The following is a 26,228-nucleotide window of genomic DNA, read 5'->3' on the forward strand; positions in this document are numbered from 1 at the left end:
AGTGTTGCTTAAAAGTATGTGGCACCTCCCCACCCTTCCTTAATTAAGCTCCAGTCATGTAAGACACACCTGCTGTACCTTCGCCTTCTGACATAATTGTAAGTTTCCCAGGGCCTCCTGGAAGCAGAAGCTGCTATGCTTTCTGTACAGCCTACAGAACCATGAGCCAATTAAGCCTCTTTTCTTTATAAATTACCCAGTCTCAGGTATTTCTTTATAGCAATGCGAGAACGAACCAATACAACCACTTAATATTACATACAATCCAGTAGGTTTAAGAAACACAGAGATAATTTCCTAAGTGTTTATAGATAAAAAGACTCAAAATAAGGTGCTGGCAGCAGTGATGCTAAAATACAATAGCCCCCTGCTTTGGCTTTCAAAGTCCGAAGCAATCTGGCCTCGCCTGACTACTCCCCAGCATTCCCAGCACCTGTGGGTACCTTCATGAATGTCCCTCTGCTGTCACCCTTACTGGAGTTCCCTCTTTTCTTCTCTGCATTTATCCATACCTTGTTCCTCCTTCAAGGTACAGCTCATGTCTCATTTACTATGGGAAATCTTTCCTGGCCATTCCAGGTCCAAGTCATTTACCTCTTCTGTGATCTCCAACACCAACGAATTCATGCTACACAGCTTGGCTCTTACTTATAATCTTAGTTGTTTTATGTACACTGGATTTTGTCCTCTGCCACAGATCAATCAGGGACAAACCCATAGTACAGTAAAGACAGGTTTATTGATGCACCACAAGGAGGGACAATGCATATCAGAGAAACCATGGACTATCTTGCTAAACGAGTTATTAACGAATTGGGGGAAAGGTGGAGCTTAGGTAAAATTTAAATGAAGAGGCTCAAACCAAAGCAAGGTGATACTTAAAGAGATCAGTATCACATTTGGACTATGAAGTAGACCAAGGGTCCTGTTTCATTGAAAACAACAGAATCATCATAACTATGGACTACTGCATTCAGAAACCTTGTATCTGAAGCTCTGCACCTGAGTTGGTAAACCAAAGCAGCTTCTCTGTGTCACAGTGACTTGGGTTGTCCAAGTAAATGTGGGATGTTTTATCTTACTAACACAGTTTCAAACAGTGGAGTTTCTGATGGTCTGTGATTTTAGAAACCAAAGTTTCTCAGTGAGTTAAAAAAAAAAAAAAAAAAAAAAAAAAAGCTGTCATCCAAAGAAGGGGGTTATGGCATTTTATAACTATAGACTAACCTTAGGAGAAATTCCTATTAATTTTAAATCCAGTTTTATGTGATTTGTTACTCCAGCTGATGAATGGCAGGGTGGATGTTTACAGTCCAAGCTAATTTTCACTTTTTCATTCACCAATGAGCCAGACAGCAACCTCCTCAAAGGCCAAAAACATTTCTATATTTGTTTGTATCCTAAATAAAACCGAGCAGTGCTAAGTGCATAAGCAGATGCTATAGAAGTGCTGTTTGTTATCCGATGGATGGATAATAAAGTTTTAAATAACCAAAGCTACAGGTAATTATAATTTTAAAGCTTTATAGCCTTATAAACTCCTTTAAGTAGTCTATGTAGAGAAAACAAAAACAAAAAACAAAAGATTGTAAGAAGGGGGCAGATTTCTTACCCACAACACCAAATGCTGAAACCGCTCGAAATAAGCCCGAGGATCCCTTCTGTCCCATCTTTGTTCTATTTCCAAGATCCAAGCGGCCAAGAAGTTCCCTTACTTCTTGTTGAGTATAGACATGCTAAAAGTAAGCACATTTACTCTGTAAGGTTGTGCTTAGACTGTAGATTATTTATTATTTGTGCCTGAAAGTTAAAAGTTACCTACAAGCATCATCAGGTATTTCATACAGAAGTATACAATAGTACACAAGTAAGCTACAATTTTAAGAAGCTAACAAGTTCTCTAACATTAGCAATTAAGGTTGGTTATTGGATCATGCTGCTATACTAAAAAAAACTGTCCAAACCTTATACTCTAAACCAGAGATGCAGAGATTTAAGGGATCTACAGGTAAATTTCAAGAGTCCATGAATCCCTTAAAACTATATGTAAAATTCTGAGTAAATGTGCATCTTTATGAGAAGGCCCACAGATTTTCTCAGCATTTCAAAGGGCTCCGTGACTAATTGCTCCCATCTCCAAATAAAGCCAAGAACCATTACATTATATTGTTTAAAATGTTCAGATAGGTGGGGGCAGAATGGACCCCAGGAGTAGCATGGGAAATCATAGAAAGAATTTATCTAATATTATTACAACACAGAAAATAGTTTTGTTACAAGTAGCTTAGTGAAAATGGATTCCAAACTGTAGTTACTACATATTTGAGAAACCAGGAATCTTTATGGATTCAGAAATATTCACAGAAGGGAATTTCAATACAAAATGTAACTTAAGTTCTTTTGTGTGAAAAAGTTAAACTTAACTGTTCAAACCACCATATAGTATTTCACTTTTGACTAACAACTTCAGGTTTTTGTGCCACCCGAATTCCAGCCTCTGTATTCTTGACTCTGGATAATCTCTTCTGGATAAGAACAGCTTAACATTTCCTTAGTGTATAGCAAATCATCAGAAAAGGTCCTAGAGCTGATTTTTAGGAGCAAAATAAAGTCTGTAGCATAGAAGTCTTCCCTGACTTCAAGTAGCTTGATATTAAAGAACCACAATAGATCATCTCTTTGGCAGATGTAATATTAAGTTACATTGAATCCTTAAAATGTCAGCTCTTTAAGAAACAATACTCATTATCTTACCCTAAGAGTGTGTTTTTGAAAACAAGTCAAAACGAGGGGCAAAGTATAATTCTGGCATACTTCTTGACACCAGTGATTTCTAGAAATCAGATTGGATACATGTGCATAACGTGCAGGTTTGTTACATATGTATACTTGTGCCATGTTGGTGTGCTGCACCCATCAACTCGTCAGCACCCATCAATTCATCATTTATATCAGGTATAACTCCCAATGCAATTCCTCCCCCCTCCCCCCTCCCCATGATAGGCCCCGGTGTGTGATGACCCTAGAACTTAAAGTTTAAAAAAAAAAAAAAAAAAAACACGTATATAACAACTCATCAAAGATTCCTGTATAACACAAGGCATTTAAAACATTCAAATTACCTCTATAATGCTTAAATAAGTAAGTATATATATGGGTGTCTTGGTTTGTAGCATGCAAAGATACTGTACAATTTTAGACATGAATTACATTTTCTTTCTACACTGCTGTAAACATGAACTGTAATACAAACAATAAAATAAATGTTAAAGATTCAAAAAAAAAAAAAAAAGAGATCAGATTGGAGATTCAAATTCTAGCCAACCAAGAAAAATAACTGAAACCTTCAGATTTATGATAAAAATAATATATCACTAAAAACTGTAAGGATATTTCATATTCTTTAAACAACAAGTATGAAAGTTTTTTTGCAGTCAGGTTTGGAGGATACTTACCCTGTCATCAATTATGACCAAATCTTTTGGTTCTGTTCTATCAATCTTCAAGACACGATATTTCGTTTCTGCATTATTGCTCCCAACTAGGAAGTATCTCTATAAATAAAAAGGAATGTCATTAGTTTATCAAGGCATTTTGCCCTATACACATTTTATACCACTTCAGTTTTTGAAATTAAATACATTAATAAAGTCAGGTTACTTTTTAAAGAAATATTTCTGTTATGTATAACCGGCAGATTAAAGGAAAGCTGACTCCAAAAGGTCAATTTTAAAATTAAAATATTCCTAGTGGTTTCATGATAAAGATCAGTCTGATGTCTGAAATGTGCCCAGTAACCAGGTCAGATGAATTCAATTGTCATCTGAATTTAGATAAATTCATAAATTTAGAGATTAATCTAACTGATTGGAGGCTGATGTTTAAGCTTTACCAGGAAGAAGCTCAGGTAAAAATTCTAAAGCTCAACATATAATTAGGAATGCTTAGACAATTATAGCTACTAAAGTACTGACAGCTTATCAAAAAACTACTTACAAATTTTCATAAATGTCTGATAATGTCTTTAATATAGCAACTATAAAATCTACCCCAGAGTCCCGTAAATGATTAAAATGGTTGTCCTTCCCAAATGACCTTTTATAGATAAGCTACAAGAAATTATTATTATTCTTTCTTTCCTAAAACAGTTCCCTGGAGCATTCCGACTAAACACAATCACATTAGTCTTATTAAATAAATAATGGAGGGGTGCTGGGCAAGATGGCTGCCTAGAGGCAGCCAGGCAGAGCAGCTGCCACTGAGGGGCTGGGGCAACCGGAGCACTCCCAACAGATCTGCAGAGGGAAGGCACTGAGAGTGGTGGCGGGAAGACACAGAAGCTGGGCTGAAGAGGGAGGAAGTTGGGAACGCTGCATGGGACCACCATGCACCGGCATTCGTTCCTGGCCCCCAGTGACTCTGGGGAAATGGGTGAGTTGAACTGGTGAGGAGAAACTTACTCTCTCCAAGGCCTCTGGAATCCTGACAGAAGGAGACTCCCTGACCACCACAGACATTCGAGTTGGCAGGGAAAGCTGCTTAGAGAAGTGGTAGGGGCAACACGCTGGCTGATGCAGAGCCCAAAGGGTTTGGTATGGGAGCGTTTGTAGTGGAGCCCAGCCAGGCACACTCATCCCGCTAGGGTTGACTTGTTCCCATAGGAGACTTTAGCCCTAGGGGAACTGTCAGACCTGAACTCTGAAGGGCGCTCTTGCCCATCGGACTGGACAGTTGACCGCAGAACCCCTTGGTCTGCTGACTTCTCTCCCAGGGCCCCAGTCCTGCTTTCAGGGCAGCCTCAGGTGCCCTAGGGGCCTGCATCAGAGCCCCTGTGCTGGTAGACTGGTACCTGACTGGTGAAGAGCTCTAGTGGGGTGGCCCCCATGGCCACCCAGCAGCCTACGCTCTCCCTCCCTCCACTGCAGCTTCCCCCAGGCTCACCACCACTTCCAACATCACTTTGCCAACGTGTGTGCACGGACGGGTTTTGTCTTCCTTGCCCTACCAGTGCATGTATGCGCATGTACCCTTGTCCTGCCACTGCTGCAGTTGGGGGTGCAATCCACCTCCCTCCTTCAGCTGCACTGCCATTGCAGCTGGAGCCTTGGTGGGCACAGAGCCAGCCTCCCCCATCCTCATCCCACCCCTGTGCCAATGCTGCCATGGGAGTGAAACTAGGCACAGAGACCAGTGGACCCTCCCCAACCTCAGTGACCACAATTGCCTTCAGCACACAGAGAGTGTATATAGACCTGCATCTACCAGTGCCCTGCCCCTGTGCTAACAGGATCACCATGATGACTACATGCACACCAGCAGGGCCTCCCTCACCTCCTGAGCTATGCTGCCTCTGCTGCTGCTGTGAATGCCCACATGGAGGCAGGCACCTGCTGGCACCCTGCTGCAGCCACCATGCTTTCGCTGCCACTGGCGCATGTGAATGAGAAAAGATCCCACTGCCACCACACCATGAAACGCTTTGGCTGACACCATCCATCAAAGTGTAGTGACCAGCAGTCACTACACGTTGGCACCCTCAGCACATTGGATACCTAACCTCAAGGAGCCAGAGAACAAAGTCAGAGCCCAATGCAAGTACTCCAGCATTAGAGCACACAGTCCAGGAGTTGGCAGCTGAATACTGGCCCCTATAATCTTCCAGAAACAAAACCTGTCAACTGAATCCACCTTATCCCACAATCGAACCCTTAAGGTCATCAAACAGGATAAAAGAAAAAAAAAGCCATACAAAGGTCAACAGCTTCAAAGACTGAAGAAATATTAGCCCACAAAGATGAGAAAGAACCAGCAGAAGAACTCTGACAACTCAAAAAGCCAGAAGTGCCTTTTTTCCTCCAAAGGACTGCACTATTTCTCCAGCAAAGGTTCTGAACCTGGCTGAGATGGCTGACATGACAGAAATAGAATTCAGAATAGGAATAGAAATGAAGTTCATTGAACTACAGGAGTATGTTAAAACCCAATCCAAGGAAGCTAAAAATCATTATAAAACATGACAGACAAAATAGCCAGCATAGAGAAGAACATAACTGACCTGACAGAGCTGAAAAATATACTACAAGAATTTCATAATGCAATCACAAGTACTAATAGCAGAACAAACCAAGCAAAGGAAAGAATCTCAGAGCTTGAAGACTGGCTTTCTGAAATAAGACAAGAATGGAGAAAAAAAGAATGAAGAGGTATGAACAAACACTCTGAGTAATATGGGATTATGTAAAGAGACTGACTCTACAACTCACTGGTATACCAGAAAGAGAATGGAACCAATTGGAAAACATATTTCCGGATATCATCCATGAGAAATTCCCCAACCTATCTAAAGAAGCTGACATTCAAATTAAAGAAATGCAGAGAACCCCAGTCAGATACTTCACTAGAAGATCACCCCCAAGGCACATTATCATCATATTCTCCAAGGTCAAACGAAAGAAACAATGTTAAAGGCAGCTAAAGAGAAAGGTCAGGTGACCTAAAAAGGGAAGCCCATCGGACTAACAGTAGACCTCTCAGCTGAAACCCTAAAAGCCAGAAAAGATTGGGGGCCAATATTCACCTTCTTGAAGAAAATAATTTCCAACCCAGAATTTCATATGCAGCCAAATTAAGCCTCACAAGCAAAGGAGAAATAACATCCTTTTCAGATAAACATGCTGTGGGAATTTGTTACCACCAGAACTGCCTTGCAAGAGCTCTTGAAGGAAGCACTAAATATGGAAAGGAAAGGCCATTCCCAGCCAACTACAAAAACACACTCAAGTACACAGACCAGTGACACTATAAAGCAACCACATAAACAAGTCTCCAAAATGACCAGCTAACATCCTGATGATAGGTTCACACATACCAATTCTAACCTTGAATGCAAATGGACTAAATACCCCATTTAAAAAGCACACAGTGGCAAACTGGATAAAGGACTAAGACCCATGAGTATGCTGTCTTCAAGAGACCCATCTTACATGCAATAAAACACATAGGCTCAAAAAAAAGGGACAAAGTAAAATCTGTCAAGCAAACAGGAAACAGAAAAAAGCAGGGGTTGCAATTCTAGTGTCTGACTAAACAGACTGTAAACCAACAAAGATTTTTAAAAAAAGACAAAGAAGGGCATTACATAATGGTAAAGGGTTCAATTCAACAAGAAGATACAACTAATATATATATGCAGCCAACACAGGAACACTCAGATTAATAAAGCAAGCTTTTAGAGACCTTCAAAGAGACTTAGACTCCCACACACTAATAGTGGGAGACTTTAACACCACACTGACAATAGTAGACAGATCATCAAGACAAAATGAACAAGGATACTCAAAATCACAGGTGAACTAAAGGAGACTGAGACACAAAAAACTGTTCAAAAGGTCAACGAATCTAGCAGCTGTTTTTTGTTTGTTTGTTTGTTTAACTAATAAAATATATAGACTGGAAGCTAGACTAGTAAAGAAAAGAGACAAGATTCAAACAAACACAATCAGAAGCAACAAGGGGGATATTAACGCTGATCCCACAGAAATACTAACAACCATCAGAGAATAGTCACCTCTATTCACATACACTAGAAAATCTAGAAGAAATGGATAAATTCCTGGACACATACACTGTCCCATGACTGAACCAGGAAGAAACTCAATCCCTGAACAGACCAGTAATGAGCTCTGAAATTGAGGCAGTAATTAGCCTACAAGAAAAAAAAAAAAAAAAACCCACATCCAGACAGATTCCAAGCTGAATTCTAGAAGACGTACAAAGAAGAACTAGTACCATTTCTACTGAAATTGTTCCCAAAAAACTGAGGAGGAGGGGCTCCTCCCTAACTCATTCTATGAGGCCAGCATCATCCCGATACCACAACCTGGCAGAGATACAACAAAAAAAGAAAACTTCAGGCCAATATCCTTGATGTACACCAATGCAAAAATCCTCCACAAAATACTGGCAAATTGAATCCAGCAGCACATCAAAAAGTATATCCACTATGATAAAGTAGGCTTTATCCCTGGGATGCAAGGTTGGTTCAACGTATGCAAATCAATAAATGTGACTCGCCATATAAACAGAACTAAAGACAAAAATCACATGATTATCTCAATAGAGGCAGATGCTTTCAATAAAATTCAATATCCATTCATGTTAAAAACTCAATAAACTAGGTATTGAAGGAACATACCTCAAAATAATAAAAACAATATATGACAAACCCACAGCCAACATCATACCAAATGGGCAACAGCTGGAAGCATTCCCCTTGAAAACCGGCACAAAACAAGGATGTCTTCTCTCAACACTCTCATTCAACATAGTATTGCAAGTTCTGGTCAGGGCAATCAGGCAAAAGAAATAAAAGGTATCCAAATAGCAAGAGAGAAAGTCAAACTATCCCTTTTTGCAGATAACATGATTCTATTTCTAGAAAACCCAATAGTCTCAGCCCAAAGGTTCTTAAGCTGATAAACAACTTCAGTAAAGTCTAAGAACACAAAATCAATGTGCAAAAATCACTAGCATTCCTATACACCAACAACAGTCAAACTGAGAACCAAATCAGGAACAAACTCCCATTCACAATTGTCACAAAAAAGAATAAAACACCTAGGAATACAGCTAACTATGGAGGTGAAAGATCTCTACAAGAACTATAGACCACTGCTCAAAGAAATCAGAGATGACACAAATAAATGGAAAAACATTCCATGTTCATGGATAGGAAGAATCAATATTGTGAAAATGGCCATACTGCCCAAAGCAATTTACAGATTTGACGTTATTCCTATTAAATTACCACTGACATTTTTCACAGAACTAGAAAAAACTATCTTAAAATTCATATGGAACCAATAAAGAGCCCAAATAGCCAACACAATCCTCAGCAATAAGAACAAGGCTGGAGGCATTATGCTACCCAACTTCAAACTATACTACAGGGCTACAGAAACCAAAACAGCATAGTACTGGTACAAAAACAGATACACAGACCAATAGAACAGAATAGAGAACCCAGAAATAAGGCCACATGTCTACAACTATCTAGTCTTTGACAAACCTTACTGAAACAAGTAATGGGGAAAGGATTCCTATTCAATAAGTGATCCTGGGAGAGCTGGCTAGCCATATGCAGAAGATTGAAACCGGACTCCTTCCTTACACCACATACAAAAATTAACTCAAGATGGATTAATGTCTTAAATGTAAAACTCAAAAGTATAAAAACTCTGGAAGATAATATAGGCAATACCATTCAGGACATAGGCACAGGCAAAGATTTCATAATGAAGATCCAAAAGCTATTGCAGCAAAAGCAAAAAATGACAAATGGGATCTAATTAAACTAAAGAGCTTCTGCACAGCAAAACAAATTCTCAAGAGACTAAACAGACAGCTTACAGAATAGGAGAAAATTTTTGCAAACTATACATCTGACAAAGATCTAGTATCCAGCATCTGTGAGGGACTTAAACAAATTTACAAGAAAAAAAAAAAACCATTAAAAAGTGGGCAAAGCACATGAAGAGACACTTTTCAAAAGAAGACATACATGCAGCCAAAAATCATATGAATAAAAAGCTCTGCATCACTGATTATTAGAGAAATGCAAATCAAAACCACAATGAAAGACCATCCCACACCAGTCAGAATGGCTACTACTAAAAAGTCAAAAAACAACAGATGCTGGAAAGGTTTCAGAGAAAAAGGAACACTTATACACCGTTAGTGGGAGTGTATATTAGTTGAACCATTGTGGAAGACAGTGTGGCAATTCCTCTAAGACCTAAAGACAAAAATATCATTCGGCCCAGCAATCCCACTACTGGGTATACACCCAAAAGAATAGAAGTCATTCTATTATAAAGACACATGCACACATATGTTCACTGTAGTACTATTCACAATAGCAAAGACATGGATTCAACCTAAATACCCATCAGTGATAGACTGGATAAAGAAAACGTGGTACATATATATCATGGAATACTATGCAGCCATAAAAAAGTCCTTTGCATGAGCATGGGTGGAGCTGGAGGCCATTATCCTTGGCAAACGAATGCAAAAACAAAAAACCAAATACTGCATGTTCTCACTTACAAGTACATGGACACACAGAGGGAAGCAAGAGACACCGGGGTCTTTTGGAGGGTAAAGGGTGGGAGGAGGGAGAGGATCAGGAAAAATAACTAATGAGTACTAGGCTTAATACCTGCGTGACAAAATAATCTGTACAACAAACCCCATGACACAGGTTTACCTACATAACAAACCTGCACGTGTACCCCAACCTAAAAGTAAAAAAAAAAGAATACTGAGAATGAAAAGAATAATCAAAATATAGAAAAATATTGTATTTAAATGAAAATGCTTTTAAGAAAAACTGAAATGAATTATTCTAAAATTATATCTAAAAAATAAGTACAACTTCATTAGCAAAAACAGATATTTTGCTTCAAAAAGTCCTTTAAAAAGTGACACGTTTTAAACATTGCAAAAGTTGAGAAAACACTGCCACAATCAACTCACATTGTGCCATTTACTATTGGACATATAAGGTGTAGATACACGAAGCAACTAAATAACAAATAAGTCTTTCGATATTAAAGGCCAAAATGAAGCACCACTGCACTGCAGCAGATGCCGTCTAAAAAAAAAAAAAAAAAAAAAAATGAAGCAAGTAGACCATAGGAAATTAGTAAATCAGTGCAGGAAAGATTAATGTGATGAGAAAATGTCAGACAAGTTGAGAAAAACTCGTCTGATGAGTTGGGTCTAGAATTGAACCTTCAAGAATGGATAGATGAGACTATAGATGAGAAAAATGTCAGACGAGTTGGGTCTAGAATTGAACCTTCAAGAATGGATAGATGAGACTATAGATGAGAAAAATGTCAGACGAGTTGGGTCTAGAATTGAACCTTCAAGAATGGATAGATGAGACTATAGATGAGAAAAATGTCAGACGAGTTGGGTCTAGAATTGAACCTTCAAGAATGGATAGATGAGACTATAGATGAGAAAAATGTCAGACGAGTTGGGTCTAGAATTGAACCTTCAAGAATGGATAGATGAGACTATAGATGAGAAAAATGTCAGACGAGTTGGGTCTAGAATTGAACCTTCAAGAATGGATAACACTTTAAAAGGTAAGATATTACTGTATATTAGAACATGAACACTTGGATATACTGTTTTAACTTTAAATCTGTAGAAATAGATGGAATTTTTACTATTAAGTATATATATGTGTGTGATATATGTTTATAAAGTTCTGATTTACTGATAGGTTATGAAGAGCAAAACATAACATGTTAAAAATGATGGGTTAGCCTGATCTCAAGAGGAAAGCTAGTCAAGAAATTCAATCCCGCATCTCCTGGGAGAGGTACAGTTTAGATGACACTATGAGTTATAATGAGGTAGAAATAAAGAAATTATAATAAAAATTAGTGCACTAAGTTGGGACAACCAGTGACAGGATTCGATGTACTGGGGGCACAGTTAGACAAGCAAACAGAAAGAGAAAGGAAGTCAAAGAATCTCAGCCAGGCTTCAGCTAATTCCTGTCCCTGACACCCTACCCACCACTGAGAGGAGAGGGGGTAACCAATCTAACAACATTCACCTAAGAAGAATGGTTTGCAAACTCTATGTGCTTGTTAGCAGAACAGGGAGCCCTTCTTGAGGACTTAAAAAATGGCTTCTAGGAGAGGAAACAGCAAGTGCAAAGACCTGAAAAGGGAAGAAGCCTGGCATGTTTGTTATAGGCACAAGAATAAGCGAGCAAATGTTCGTTCACAAAGCACCTAACACAGTGACTACAGCGGTCAGCACAAAGAAGCCACTCAATAAGTGTTAGTTCCTTTTCTTTCCTTCACTTTGTAAGAAGTCAGTGAGACTATGCCATTGTATTTGAGGAAAAAGACAAACGCCAGAGGAAAACAGAGAGTTAGCCCAAAGGGAGGAAAGCATGTTCAAGACCACAATGGACCCACGATGGGAGAATGTACCAATCTGTTAGTAATCAGTCTATGTCCTCAGGAGGGAAGAGCATGCAAACTGACAACCATGAATAGCATGCTATAACAGAGGTATGAACTAGATGCCATGAGAACACAGGAAGGGCACTTAACTTATCTGGGGATGGTCAGAGCAGGCTGGTGTAGTCCTGATGCTGAGTTTGGCCTTGAAGAACCTCTAAACAGGACTTTGTGCACTGAGCCAAGACAGGGCCAGTGAACCATCCATGTCCACCTGCACCAGTCCCTACTCATCACCTGTTCTCCCCAAAGCACTTTTGTTTCTATCTAAACGTAGTATTTACTTCTGAAAGTCTTGTCTAAAATTGTTTGGGGCTTGTCTGTCCCCTACTATAAGCACCTCGGGAGACTGGGGCTAACTCCTTAACCTCTGGATTTTAATTCCCTAGTCTAGTAGCACAATATGGTACCTCAGGCACTGGCTAAGTGTTAGGTGAAAGAACAGCTATGTACCACAGAGTAATCATTTCATTTGCTGGGTAATTTTCTAAGACATTTACACTAACCCATCTTTTCTGGGTAAGCACATAGAAAAATGGCTCTTAAGTCAACCACTCAGTAAGGAGGCACATCCTAGGTTTAAAAGAGGTAAAATCCCTATATGAAATTCCCTAGAATTTTATTTTTTAATTTTAACTTTTATTTTAGGTTTGGGGGTATGTATATGTGAAGGTTTGCTACATAGGTAAACTTGTGTCACAGGGGTTTGTTGTACAGAATTTTAATAAATCCTACGAAACCTAAAGATTAATTGCAATGGGATTATACTTTGGCAGTCTGTGATTTTAAAAACAGATATAAATCCTGACATGCTCATTGGCAAATGCGTTATTGGACTTTGAAACACACACTTAGGAAGGCAGATCTGTACCTCCCATATCCAGATTCTTCCAAAGAATCCATGAATCAGACAAAGGCTAAAACCCACAGAATCTGGACATAGATTAGAGTGGAGGGAAAGAAATGGGGAGCACTATAACTACCCGCATTCTCTCTCTTCTCAAATAGTCTAAGAATCCTAAAAATGTTTTGTGCAGAGAATAGCGACCTCACGTGGAGCCAGTTATGTGGGAAAGAAAACCCCTGCTTTTCAGCGGGCCTGTTGTAGACCGCGGAATCACTGCCTGCACTGCCCTCTGGTGGGCAGCTCACCATCCACTTTCACACCAATTTTTTAAGTGGTAACTTCCAGAAAGGCCTTGTTTCTACTCGTTCTTATTTCCTTCCTGTTGAATACATCAACTCTGTATATCCTCAGCCTTTATTACATTTAATAGTATGTCTCAAAATGGACCTCAGCATTTTGGGGATTCAAAATTTCCCTAAAGTTTCCCTCCATTAAATTTTTCTCCACTGTTGATTTTTTTCCCAATTTTTAATTTAAAAAAGTTTTCAAAGACAACAGAACAGTACAACGAACACCCATATACCCTTCATTTAGATTCACCAGCTGTTAACACTTTGTTGCATTTGTTTTCTCCCTCCCCCACTCCTGATAGACACTTTCTTCCTCTGAACCTCTGAAAATGAGTTGCAGGTATCATAACACATAATCACAATATCGATACAATATTATGTATGTACAATTTATATTCCAATTTTCCCCACATCTCTCTATAATATCCTCTATAGCTGGATTTTTAAAAGCCAGAATCTAATCAAGGATCATGTATTACATATCTTTATGTAAAGATATGTTACATCTTTTTAAATCTTTTAATCTAGAATAGTCCGTCAGGCTTTGTTTTTCATGACTTCATCTTTAAAGGGCCTACTTTTTTTTTTTTTTTGAGATGGAGTCTCACTCTGTCACCCAGGCTGGAGTGCCGTGGTGTGATCTTGGTTCACCAGAACCTCCGCTTCCTGGCTTGCCGGGTTCAAGCAATTCTCCTCCCTCAGCCTCCTGAGTAGCTGGGATTACAGACGTGCACCACGACACCCAGCTACTTTTTTTTTTTTTTTTTTTTTTGTATTTTTAGTAGAGACAGGGTTTTGCCATGTTGGCCAGGCTGGTCTCGAACTCCTGACCTCAAATGATCCACCTGCTTTGACCTCCCAAAGTGCTGGGATTACAGGCATGAGCCACCACACCTGGCCCCAAGCCCACATTTTTTTTACATAAATTTTCTTGGTGTTTCTATTGATGTCACACATTTGACCACTGACTAGTAAATGCCTCATATGTGTCAGGAACTGGGCTCGATGCCTGAGGAAAAAGATAAATTGAAGATATATTTTAGAGATATAACTTACTGGTAGATGGGATCAGGAAGGAGAGTAATAGATCCAAGTACCTTTAAGCAGACAGCTAGATGATGGTGCCACTTACTGATGTCCAGATGATTGGAGAAGAAACAGGTTTGAAGGGAAACCAAGAGTTCTGTTTACAACATGCCCAGAGAGGCCAAGTGAGAACTCAGTGGGTAAAAGAGCTCAGTGGGTGCCATGCACGTATGCAGCATTTAAAGCCATGGGACTGGGTTAAACCTACTAGAGAGAGTAGGGAGTGTGATGAGAGCCCAAAAAAGCTAGCCTGAGGAACTTCATTATTTAGAGGCTGGATATGCAGAAGGAACCAGCTGAGAAGATTGGGAGGAATGGCTGGTGAATGAGAAAACCCCAGCACAGGGCGGACTCATCAAAGCAAAGAAAGATCATCTGGAAAAGGAGAAAGGTTCAGTTTATTGACATCAGATGCTGCTGAGAAGTCAAGTCAATAAGAACAGAGCATCTGACGACAGGCGCTTATGAGTGGCCCTTCTGTGGGCAGTCTCAGGGACAGAGCGGGGGCAAGATCCACAACAGAGGTGTCTGAACCGCAAAACAGGTAGAATCCTGGATAAAGATTGGGGAGTGGACACCTCTGGTCCTCCCAAACATCTTACTAAAACCATAGTAAAGTTTTTTATGTTCGTTTTTAGGCTCAAGCCCCAAGAGCAAAAGAAGGAACAAAGATAAAGGGGAAAAATAAAAACCATTTGAAACTGAAAAGCATGTGTACCAAAGCTGACTCCTAAAGTGGCAATGGAAAAGTCAAGAAGCAATCCAATTTACATAATAGAACCTCCAAAAGGGAATTTGAGAATTTGAGGCCCCGATACCTCTGTAGTGTCAGAAGAAGATAAAAAGAAGGGAGCACAAAAAGAAGTTAGCACAGCTTCTAAAAAGAAAAAAAAAAAAAAACAAGTTTCAAACTAAAGACCTCGAACAGAGTAACATTAGAAGCTCTCAGCAACAATGCTGGAAGATGGAAGAGAATGACATAAGGCCTTCAAAATTCCAAAGGAAAATTCATTCCAATCCTTAATTCAATATTTATTTTATCAATCAAACCTGAGGGTGGCATAGGACATTTTTAGACATGCATGGGCTTAAAAAAAAAAAAAAATGACCTTTCCATGAACCCTTTCTCATGAAGTAATTAAAGGAAGTACTCTACCAAAATGAGGCCATAATCAAGAAACAGGAAATGATGGGATCCAGGAAAACAGGGAAACTGTCATAGACAGTATGATATAGGGTAACAGTGAAGGGAAACCCCAGGATGGCAGCTGTAGTGCAGACCTTGGGAGCATCCAGTCTGGACTAAAGCCATTGCTTCAAGATGAAACCCAGAAGAATACTTAAGGGGTGTGAATGTGTTGAGAGATTTATACATCTAGAGGAAAGTCAGGGTTCAATTTGTTACAAATTCATAGTAAGAACTAGGGAGTGAAATAAGACGGAAAAGTCATCTCAAGTATTGGCAGAGTCTGAAGAAGCAAAAGGCCCCTAGTTCAAATGGTAGAGGGAAAGGAGATAAATAAAATATCCAAGAAGAACAGGGAAGGAAAGCGAGCAGTAATTGGAGCACACAGGATTTCCACAGACCAGGCATGCCTCACAGCCAGACTCCCTAAATGCACATATACATGCAAGTAGGTGCCTACAAATCAACATCACTGGGGAAAAGGTTTGTGTGTTTGTAGATACATTGGGGCTTGGGATTTGGCAGGAGTTTGGGTGGAGAATTAGGATACCAAAAAAAGCTACATTGAAATAATACCTGTTAAGATAGAAGATGAGCTAAGCTGGCTCTCTTCTGAAAGTTAAGTGTCATTGTTCAAGAAAAGCTCAAAATTTCAATATAGCTTTAACACAGGTGACTTGGTATAAAGATGAGTATTTCTAAACTATATATGTGAAATCCACAATGGAATAAAATAGGTAATCCATTTAACGGGAAATTCAGTATCTACTAACATTATCTCCTTTTATAATGACAGGCTAATTAATCACTCACTTTTCATCTGAGGGAGGAAATCAGCCTTCTTGAAAGAAATTTTAGGTTGTATGACAGCTTCAATTCATGTTAAACTTCACTTGAACTTTCAGATTAAATGTATTTATTTGTAAAGAGCACCACAAAGTTGCTTCTCCCAATCTAACAGTATTGCAAGCCTGACTTCTCACTTAGTCCAGTAATCCCAGTAATTGTGTAATGCAGCCCAGAAGGGGGAAGTGAATCTCAAGAGAGGTCTGCAAGTCTATCCATTAGAGCTTCAGGGCTTTACTCTGGGGAAGCTTCAAATCCTCTGTAGAAGCAAGAAGAATGTCACCTCCAACCACACACTCTACACCAGTTATTAATATAATCGCTGTTTCTCTCTCTCACTTTATATACTTTGGTTTCCTTTTCCAATCCTTAGTCAACTACACCCTATATTGCTCTCTCCCATTCCCTGATTACACAAATCAAGGCTAATTAAGAAAGGTGCATTTCCTCGCCATGTGGTTCTTGTTTTATTCTACTTTCTGTGATGGGGGTGGGAAGGAGCTTCCTTAAATCCTTTTGGAACAAGGCAGACAATAAATGCATACATGTATGCTAACAATCTTGAACAAGTAAGAGTAAAGATTATCCTAACAACTTTCATCTCCCCACCCCCTGCAAAACAGACACATGCAGACCTAGTTCTGTTTAGCTACCAATTTTAACATCAACCATTATGTGTTCATTTCTTTGTTATGAAATGGTCACTTATTGTGATGCTAAGATCCCTATGCCATCACATATTAAGCAAGGGCAACTTCTTGTAAAGGCAAACTGCAGTTTCACCCAGGATAACTTCAAGTTGCTAAATCTCTGCTGGAAATTCCTAGTTGCACTGGGCTGTATGACTGTTAGCGCTGCATTAGGCCTGGGCCACAGGGCATATTAGGGACCAGAGCAGAGTCACAAGAGCTAAGGAGCATACTGAAGGTGCTGGGTGCCAAAGAGAATAGGTAAGTTTGGGAAAGGGTCAACCCTCACAAGCTGGAACTACACTTCCTGCATGTCATCTGCCAACACAGCTCCCTCTCCTCTCCAAATACTCCTCAAAATCCACCTGTATACACAGAGAACAATAATGACCTGAACTTCACCTCCAGAGCAAGTCTACCCAATTATCTTTCTAAATGAAGGCTCAGGACAAGAGACAGCCCATCTTGTCCACTGTCTCTTTTGCTCATTAATGTGTCTCCTAATTCCTTCATAACCAATTAAAGGTAGAGTGTCCCTGATCTGAAAATGCTTGGAACCAGAAGTGAATCAGATTTTGTATTTTCTTAGATTTTTAAAATATACATAATGAGCTATCCTGGGGATGCGACCCAATCTAAACATAACAATTTATGTTTCATATACACCTTAGAGACGTAGCCTAAAGGTAGTTTTATACAATGTCTTAAATAATTTTGTGCATGAAACAAAGTTTGCATACACTGAACCATCAGAAAGCAAAGATGTCACTAGCTCAGCCACCCATGTGGACAATCCATAGTTGTTGGCATTACCACTTGTGGTGTCAGGTCATGTCCAAAAAAATTTTGGATTTTGGAGCATTTCAGATTTCATATTTTCAAATTAGGGATACTCAACCCATAATACACCCCCATCAACCAAAACAAGAATGCCCATTTCTTTCAAACACTTCCCAGCAACGGCTTTGGCAAATCTTTGCCATTCTAACAGGGGAAAAAAGGGAATCTATTTTCATTTTATTGCTTTAATTACTTGCAAGTTGAATATCTTTTCATATTCAAACTTCTTTTTAGTGAGCTACTTGTTTATACCCTTGTCCTTTTTATTGGGTGTTTTATTTTTCAGACTGATTTTATAAGATATTTTTGCACGTAAGGATAGACTGCTTTATCTGTTGTCCAGATTACCAAGACTTTCACCATCTGTCATTAATCTTTTGACTACTTTTAAATTTACATTGATAGTTTTAAATGTTTTATATTAGAAAAGAAAAAAATTAAGTCAATGGTATAAATCTCTATCTTATGAAGCTAGAGAAAGATGAACTGATTGCTATGGTCTAAATGTTTGTGTCCTCCCAAACATTTAAAATTCGTATGTTGAAACCTAATCCTTAACGCAACAGTATTCAGAAGTGGAACTTCTTGGAAGTGATTCAATCTTGAGAGCAGAGCCCTCCTGAATGGGGATAGTGCACTTATGAAACAGGCCCGATGAAGCCTTATTTGCTCCTTCCATCGTGTGTAGACACAGCAGGTCCTCACCAGACACTCAATCTGCCAGTGTCTTGATCTTGGACTTACCAGCCTCCAAACTGTGAGAATCAAATGTTCATTGTTTATAAGCCACCTAGTTGATGGTATTTTGTTATAGCAGCCTGAACAGAATAAGACACTGATTAATCCAAAATGCACATGAGAGGCCAGGCACAGTGGCTCACGCCTGTAATCCCAGCACTTTGGGAGGCTGAGGCAGGCAAATCACTTGAAGTCAGGAGTTCCAGACCAGCCTAGCCAACATGGTGAAATCCTGTCTCTACCAAAAATAGAAAAAATTAGCCAGGCATGGTGGTGTGGGCCTGTAGTCCCAGTGACTGGGGAGGCTACGGTAGGAGAATTACTTGAACCCGGGAGGCAGAGGCTGCAGTGAGCCAAGATCGAGCCACTGCACTCTAGCCTGGGTGACAGAGCAAGACTCCATCTCAAAAAAAAAAAAAAAAAAAAAAAAAAAAAAAAAAAATGCGTATGAGGAAAAAAAATAAGCCTAAGAGCAGAAATTAATTAACCAGAAAATACACAATACAGAAAATTAACCAAGTCAAAAGTTTATTCCTTCAAATCCCTAGCAAGATGAATCAAGGGAAAATGGAAGAGAACACAAAACACCAATGTCAGAAATAAAAGTGAGAATTTTACTACAAATCCTATAGACATCAAAAGGATTATAAGGGAATATTATGGGCAACTTAATGCCAATAAATTCAACAACTAAGATAAAATGAACAAATTCCTGGAAAAACATAATTTATCAAAACTGATTCTAGGTCCACTGAAAATCTGTATAGCCCTATATCTGTTATGGAAAATGATTGATATCATTATCAAAATTCACCCCACAAAGCAACTCTATCCACAAATCTTTCACTGGCGAATCCTAGCAAACACTGAAAAACAGAAGCAATACCAATCACATAATCACTTTCAGAAAATGAACACTTTTTAACTCATTTTATGAAGTTGAAGTTATCCTGATACCAAAATCAGACAAAGACATTAAGAAAATGATAGACCAATATCCTGAATGTATTAATAAAAGCAAAAATCCTTAATAAAATATTAGCATATACAATCTAGCAATATATAAAAACAGTATAAATCATGATCAAGTAGGGTATACCTCCAAAATCCAAGGTTTAACATTTGAAAGTGAATTAATGTAATTGGCCATAATATGCAAATAAAGAAAATGTCATGTGCAGATGTGGAAAAACCATTTGACAAAATTCAATATCCATTCATGATTTTATTATAAAGTCTCATCGGACCAAAGCAAGAAATATTCCTCAATCTGAAAAAGGGTATCTAACCAATAGCTAACATCATACTCAATAGTGAAAGACTGAATACTTTCCCTCTAAGATAAAAAACAAGACAAGAATGTCTGTTCTGGTCACTTCTATTCAACTTTGTACTAGAGGTCCTGGTCAGGGCGATAGATCAAAAAAAAGAAATAAATGGCAAAAAAAAAAAAAGAAAGAAAAAAATGGCAAAAAAAAAGATGGGGAAGCAAAAAGTGTTCCTCTTTCTAGATTACACAATTTCAATTATCCCAAATTGGTCTACAGATTCCATAAAATCCAAATCATAATCCCAACAAGCTTTTTTGATAAGCCTACTGTAAAATTCATGTGGAAACACAAAAGTATAGAATAGTCATAATAATTTGGGAAAAGAATAAAGTTGGAAAACTTCCTGATATTAAGACTTACTATAAAACTACAATTATCAAGACAAGTTGGTAATGACATTTAAAAAAATTAATCAAAGGAAAGAGTTTAAGAAAAGATCCACATTTATTTAGTCAACAAATTTTTTCAAAGGATGCCAAAGAAATTTAATAAAGGATAGGCTTTTTTACAAACAATACGGGACAACTGAGGTACAGACAAAAGTGAACTTTAATCTCTGCAGCCTCCAATAACTCCTAATGATTACTGTCTCTTGGTATTCATGTCCTTCATATGGTCCCCTCCCACCCTGAACAGGGCTAACCTGTGTAAGAATATTGTAGAAATAGATAGAGTGTGACTTCTGAGGCTCAGTCACAAAAGACACTGCAGTTTCCTCCTTGTTTCTCTTGTATAACTCTCTCTGGATGAAGCAGGCTACCGCATTGTAAGGACAGACACTCAAGGAGTCCTGTGGAAATGTCCATGACGCAAGAAGGCAAAGTTCCTTGTCAACAGTCAGCTCAACTTGTCAGGCACGTGAGTTAGCCATTTTGGAAGTAAATCTGCCATTTCTTTCAAGCCTTCAGATGACTGCAACCCAGTTGAATCTTGACTGCAACTTCATGAGATCCTAAGCCAGAATCACTCGGCTAAGTCACTCCCAAAATCCTGATCTACTGAATCATACATTTTTTCCCTTTTTGAGGTAAAATGTAATAACTGCACATATGAAACACAGAGTGATATTTCAACACATGCATACATTGCATAATGATCAAATCAGGGTAATTAGCATATCCATCACCTCAAACATTTATCATTTCTTTGCGTTGGGATCACTCAAAATCCTTTCTTCTAGCTACGTGAAAATGTATGATAAATTATTTATCTATAGTCTGCCTACAGTGCTATAAAACACTGGAGCTTATTCCTCCTATGTAGCTGTTATTTTATATCTGTTAACCCTCCCTCCCTATCATTCCCTCTTTCCTACCCTTCCTACCCTCGAATAACCACAATTCTACTCTCTGCTTCTACAAGCTCAACATTGTTTTTTAGCTCCCACATATGAATGAGAACATTTACCTATGCCTGCCTTATTTCATATAACATAATGTCCTCCACACTCATCCATATTTGCTGTGAATGACAGAAATTCATTTTTTATGGCTGAATAGTATTCCATTGTGTGTATATATACCACATTTTTTAATCCATTCACCTGTTGATGGACATTTAGGCTGATTACACATCTTAACTATTGTGAATAGTGCTGCAATAAACATGGAGGTGCTGATATCTCTTTGACATACTGATTTCCTTTCTTTTGAATATATAAGGGAACTTGATAAAGTTCATGGAAAATGCATATTACAAAAAAGCTATGGATTTCAAAAAATTTTTGCACCAAAATAAACTGATACCAACTTGCTATAACATGTCTGAACAGGATCTAGTTGGAAGTACTAGGAAGGGTAAGAGATCAGTTTGAAAAGAGCCCGTCAGAGCAACATGAATTCTGCTAAAATTGAAACAAGAACAAACATCAAGTCTGTGGTAAAACTTGGGTGGAAGAATGGTGAAATCATTGATGCTTATTAAAAGTTTATGGGGACAATGCCCCAAAGAAATATGCAGTTTACAAATGAATAACTTTAAGAAGGGATGAGATGACGTTGAAGATGAAGCCCACAGCAGCAGACCATCCATGTAAATTTTTCAAGAAAAAAAATTCATCTTGTTTGTTCCCTGATTAAAGAGAACAGATGATTAACAGCAGAAATAGAAGCCAACACCATAGACATCTCAATTGGTACAACTCACACAATTCTGCCTGAAAATTTAAAGTTGAGCACACTTTCCATTTGACGGCTCCCAACACTGTTTCACCCAGATCAGCTGCAGACAAGAGCAGAGCCTTCTACAGAAATTTTAAACAAATGAGATCAAGATCCTGAAGCATTTCTTCGAAGAACTGTATTAAACATGGCTTTGCCAGTATGATCCTAAAGTCAAAGCACAATCAAAGCAATAGCTACCAACAGATGGCAGTGGTCCAATTAAAGCAAAGCAGACCAGCCAAAAGGAAAGGTCATGGCAACATTTGTGTGTGTGTGTGTGTGTGTGTGTGTGTGTGTGCGTGTACTCACCGCATTTTGCTCGTTGACTTTCTGGAAAGCTAAAGAACAGTATCTGCTTATTATGACAGTGTTCTGAGAGAGTCAGCCAACACTTCAGCAGAAAAATACCCAGGAAGCTCCATTCCAGAGTCTTTCTCCACCTCAACAACCTCCTGCTCATTCCTCTCATCAAACATGGCAATTTTGCAAGAGTTTCAATGGAAAATAATTAGGCCTCTGCCTTACAGTTCCAATTTTGCTCCTTCTGACTTCTTTTTGTTTTCTCATCTTAAAAAAAAAATCCTTAAAGGGCACCTATTTTTCTTTAGTTAACAAAGTAAAAAAGACCGCACCAACGTGGTTAAATTCCCAGGACCCTCAGATCTTTATGGATAAATTAAATGGCTGGTATCATTAGTTACAAAAATGTCTTGACCTTGACGGAAATTAGCTTGAGAAATAAAGTTTACATTTGTTATTTTTATCTTTTAATTCCATTTTCCCATGAACTTTTTGAAATCCCCTCATATACACACCCAGTAATGGGATTGCCGGATTTTTAGTTTTTTGAGGAACCTCCATACTGTTTTCTATAATGGCTATACTAATTTACATTACCACCAATACTGTATAAGAATTCCCTTTCTCCATATCCTCACCAGCATTTGATAATTTTTGTCCTTTTGAAACTAGCCATTTTAACTGAGGTGACACGGTATCTCATTGTGGTTTTAATTTGCATTTCCCTGATAATTAGTGACCTTGAGTAATTTTTCATATACCTGCTGGCCATTTGTATATCTTCTTTTGAGAAATGTCTACTCACATCCTTGCCCATTTTTAGTTGGATTATCTGGGGGTATTTGCTGTTGAGTTGTTGAATTCCTTGTATATTCTAGATATTAGTCCCTTCTTGGATGAAGAGTTTGCAAATATTTCCTCCATTCTATAGGTTTCCTCTTCACTCTGTTGATTGTTTCTTTTGCTGTGCAGCTTTTCAGCTTGATATAGTCCCATTTGTCTATTTTTGCTTTTGTTCCCTGTGCTTTTAAAGTCTTACTCATAAAATCTTTGCCTAGACCAATATCCTGAAGCATTTCCCCTATGTTTTCTTCTGGTAGTTTTACAGTTTGGGGTCTTGCACTTAAGCCTTTAATCCATTTTAAGTTGATCTGTGGATATGGCAAGAGAGAAGGGCCTTATTTCATTCTTCTGCACATGGATATCCAGCTTTTTCAACACCATTTATTGAAGAGACTGTCCTTTCCCCAATATACATTCTTAACACATGCACCACACCTTATGCCTAGTGTTCCATTATTGGAACTTGTGGGACTTATTTATATCCTACTGCTCAAGGTCATGGCAAAGGTCTGATTTTTCACACAAAAAAATTTGCAACCTCCAGTATAAATGGGTTAAGTAACACTGCCTTAAATTATCTTTGCCTTATTTTTTTTCTTTACCAAATAATATATGTAGCAGTAGTAGTAACAGCGTGATCTCTTAGAGGTCTTATGAGGATCAAATAATAAAATATATGTAGAATATTTTGAGCTATTATTCTCGTTATTACAACCTACTACAGTTTTTTTTTAATTCATAGAATTTATCTAGTTACCCATAATTTTATGCCTTTTTCTTATTTATTTATATTTTGAGCTTATTACTAAAAACAAAAGAAAACAAAACGTTTCCGCTTATATATTTAAATTTAAAAAAAAGTTATTTAACTAACAATGAAACCAAGACTCAGTGATTCAATGCAGCAGACATTTTCAAGGGTGGTTGCCCAGCCCCAACCATTTGCTGAAACAAAGAGGATGATTCCACAGCTAAATCATTCCTGCCAGACCCTCCCTGGCCATGAATGGTCTGTCCACTCAGGGGATGATACCCAATCATAGTTGAGTCAATCAGATACTTTCTCTAAGTACCTACACTATTTTTGGTAGTGCTCTGAGAGGGTTCTCAAACCTGTTATCTCTTTCCTGCTTTTCCAGAAGTTGAAGAGTTAGGATCTGCCAATGATACCATGCAACGGCTCCCCTAAATTTTGATAAATTTACCTTTTGTCTCTAAGCTGGCCAGAGTTAATTTCCATTACTTAGGCGGTTGAGAGGGGTCACAGCTGAGTTCTAGAACACACCTCTGTCTGTTTGTGTTAGAGCTCCTTAATCCACATCTATGGAGAGTCTACTGTTTGCAAGGCATGACCAGATACGTGTTGTGAGGATCAGCAAGGCTTTGACAGGAAAAGAGGGAGTGTGGCATTATGAGAATAGAGAACAGCAGAAAAACAGAGTAGATACAAGGAACTGAAAGCAATACAGTTTTACTGCAGAATAAGGTATGTGAAGGCACATGGTTGATCCTCAATAAATGTTTCACGAATTGATATTAAATTAGATGTAAAACTAGACAGACAAGTTGAGGATAAAGAATACATGGCTTTAAATGCCAACCTAAAGGATTCAGAGTTTACTCTCCTCAGAATTGGGACTACTGAAGATTTCTGAGCAGAAGAGCCCTATAATATGAATTGTGCTTTCTGAACACTAATATCTCACGCAGTCCTCATGAGTGATTAGCTTTTTAATGGGCTGAAATTTGCATTTTATTTATGGCCAGATGCGGCAGCTCACGCCTGTAATCCCAACACTTTGGGAGGCCGAAGCCAGGTGTTTTAGATCAGCCTGGCGAATATGGAGAATCCCTGTCTTCTACTAAAATCACAAGAATTAGCTGGTCATGGTGGCACATACCTGTAACCCTAGCTTCTTGGGAGGCTGGGGTGGAAGAATTGCTTGAACCTGGGAAGCAGAGGTTGCAGTGAGTGAGCCAAGATAGCACCACTGCACTCCAGCCTGGGTGACAGAGCAAGACTCTTACCTCAAACGGAAAAAAAAAAAAATTATTTATGTTTCTAACTAGGGACATCTAGCAGCACATTTTACAAAAAATAGGTTTCATTTCAATGTCAAATGATACTTCTTTATGACTCTCATTAAAGAACTGAAAATACTTGCAAATACAGTATATTTGATAATTTCATCTTCTGATCTAGATCTAATCAAAGTTGTCAGCAAAATTAATTTAAGGTCAACAATTCTCTACTCATGTTAACCTGAGGAAGAGGTTATTGTGCTATTAGGACTATGTTATAACTGAGAAACTGTCAAATGCCTTCTCGTACTCCTCTAATGGAGACAACCCAAGTTTCAGAGAAACAGATTATAAAGCACTCTATAACACAGTGAAGAGCATTATGCAAATATCTGGCATATGCAATCTTGTTAGCACGAAATGGGTAATATTAAACACAGTCCCTAATATCACTGTGGCACCCCAATTTAGAGAGCTATACTGTACCAACTTTGCTTTCCACCCACAGAAAGGACCAAGCATGAAGTTCTATAAACACCATTCCCCCTTAATTGAGGAACTAGTAATTGAAATACATACAAACTGATCGGCTTATTCACTATTTACATGGCCATTCAAAGTAATACAATTTTAAAAGTAAATGTTATGTTGAAAAAAGTCAAGTGAAAAGCAAGATGTTATCCAACCAAATTAGATGTCTTTAAACAAAGTAACTTTTTCTTTCCTTTCAAATAAGAAAGAGAACCAAAAAATTCAGCAATAGAAGTGTAATTCACATCAATCGCAGTGATGGTATACCATGGAATAGGAAAAAAGTTACGAGCCATAGTTCAAATTTTTTCACACCCCTGCCTGTACTGTAACTTGTGAACTCTAGAACTTTAACACTTTCTGAAAGCTGAAAAGAATCCAGTAACTCGTACAGAGAACCTCATGAA

The 26,228-nt window shown here is 38.4% G+C and overlaps 1 protein-coding gene across 1 annotated transcript in view; it reads right to left on the bottom strand.

Moving 5' to 3' along the window:
* The window catches only part of FIG4 (FIG4 phosphoinositide 5-phosphatase), a 134,522-nt gene that overhangs the window by 107,724 nt on the left and 570 nt on the right, over positions 1-26,228 (bottom strand). Inside the window, exons 2-3 of the mRNA XM_010366034.2 lie at positions 3,456-3,554; positions 1,613-1,736 (exon numbers count right to left, since the gene is read on the bottom strand). Of these exons, the coding sequence (XP_010364336.2) occupies positions 1,613-1,736; positions 3,456-3,554 (223 nt within the window). The remainder of the gene's footprint in view (positions 1-1,612; positions 1,737-3,455; positions 3,555-26,228) is intronic.

This window comes from Rhinopithecus roxellana, chromosome 4, assembly GCF_007565055.1.
Source record: "Rhinopithecus roxellana isolate Shanxi Qingling chromosome 4, ASM756505v1, whole genome shotgun sequence".
Classification (NCBI taxonomy): Eukaryota; Metazoa; Chordata; class Mammalia; order Primates; family Cercopithecidae; genus Rhinopithecus; species Rhinopithecus roxellana.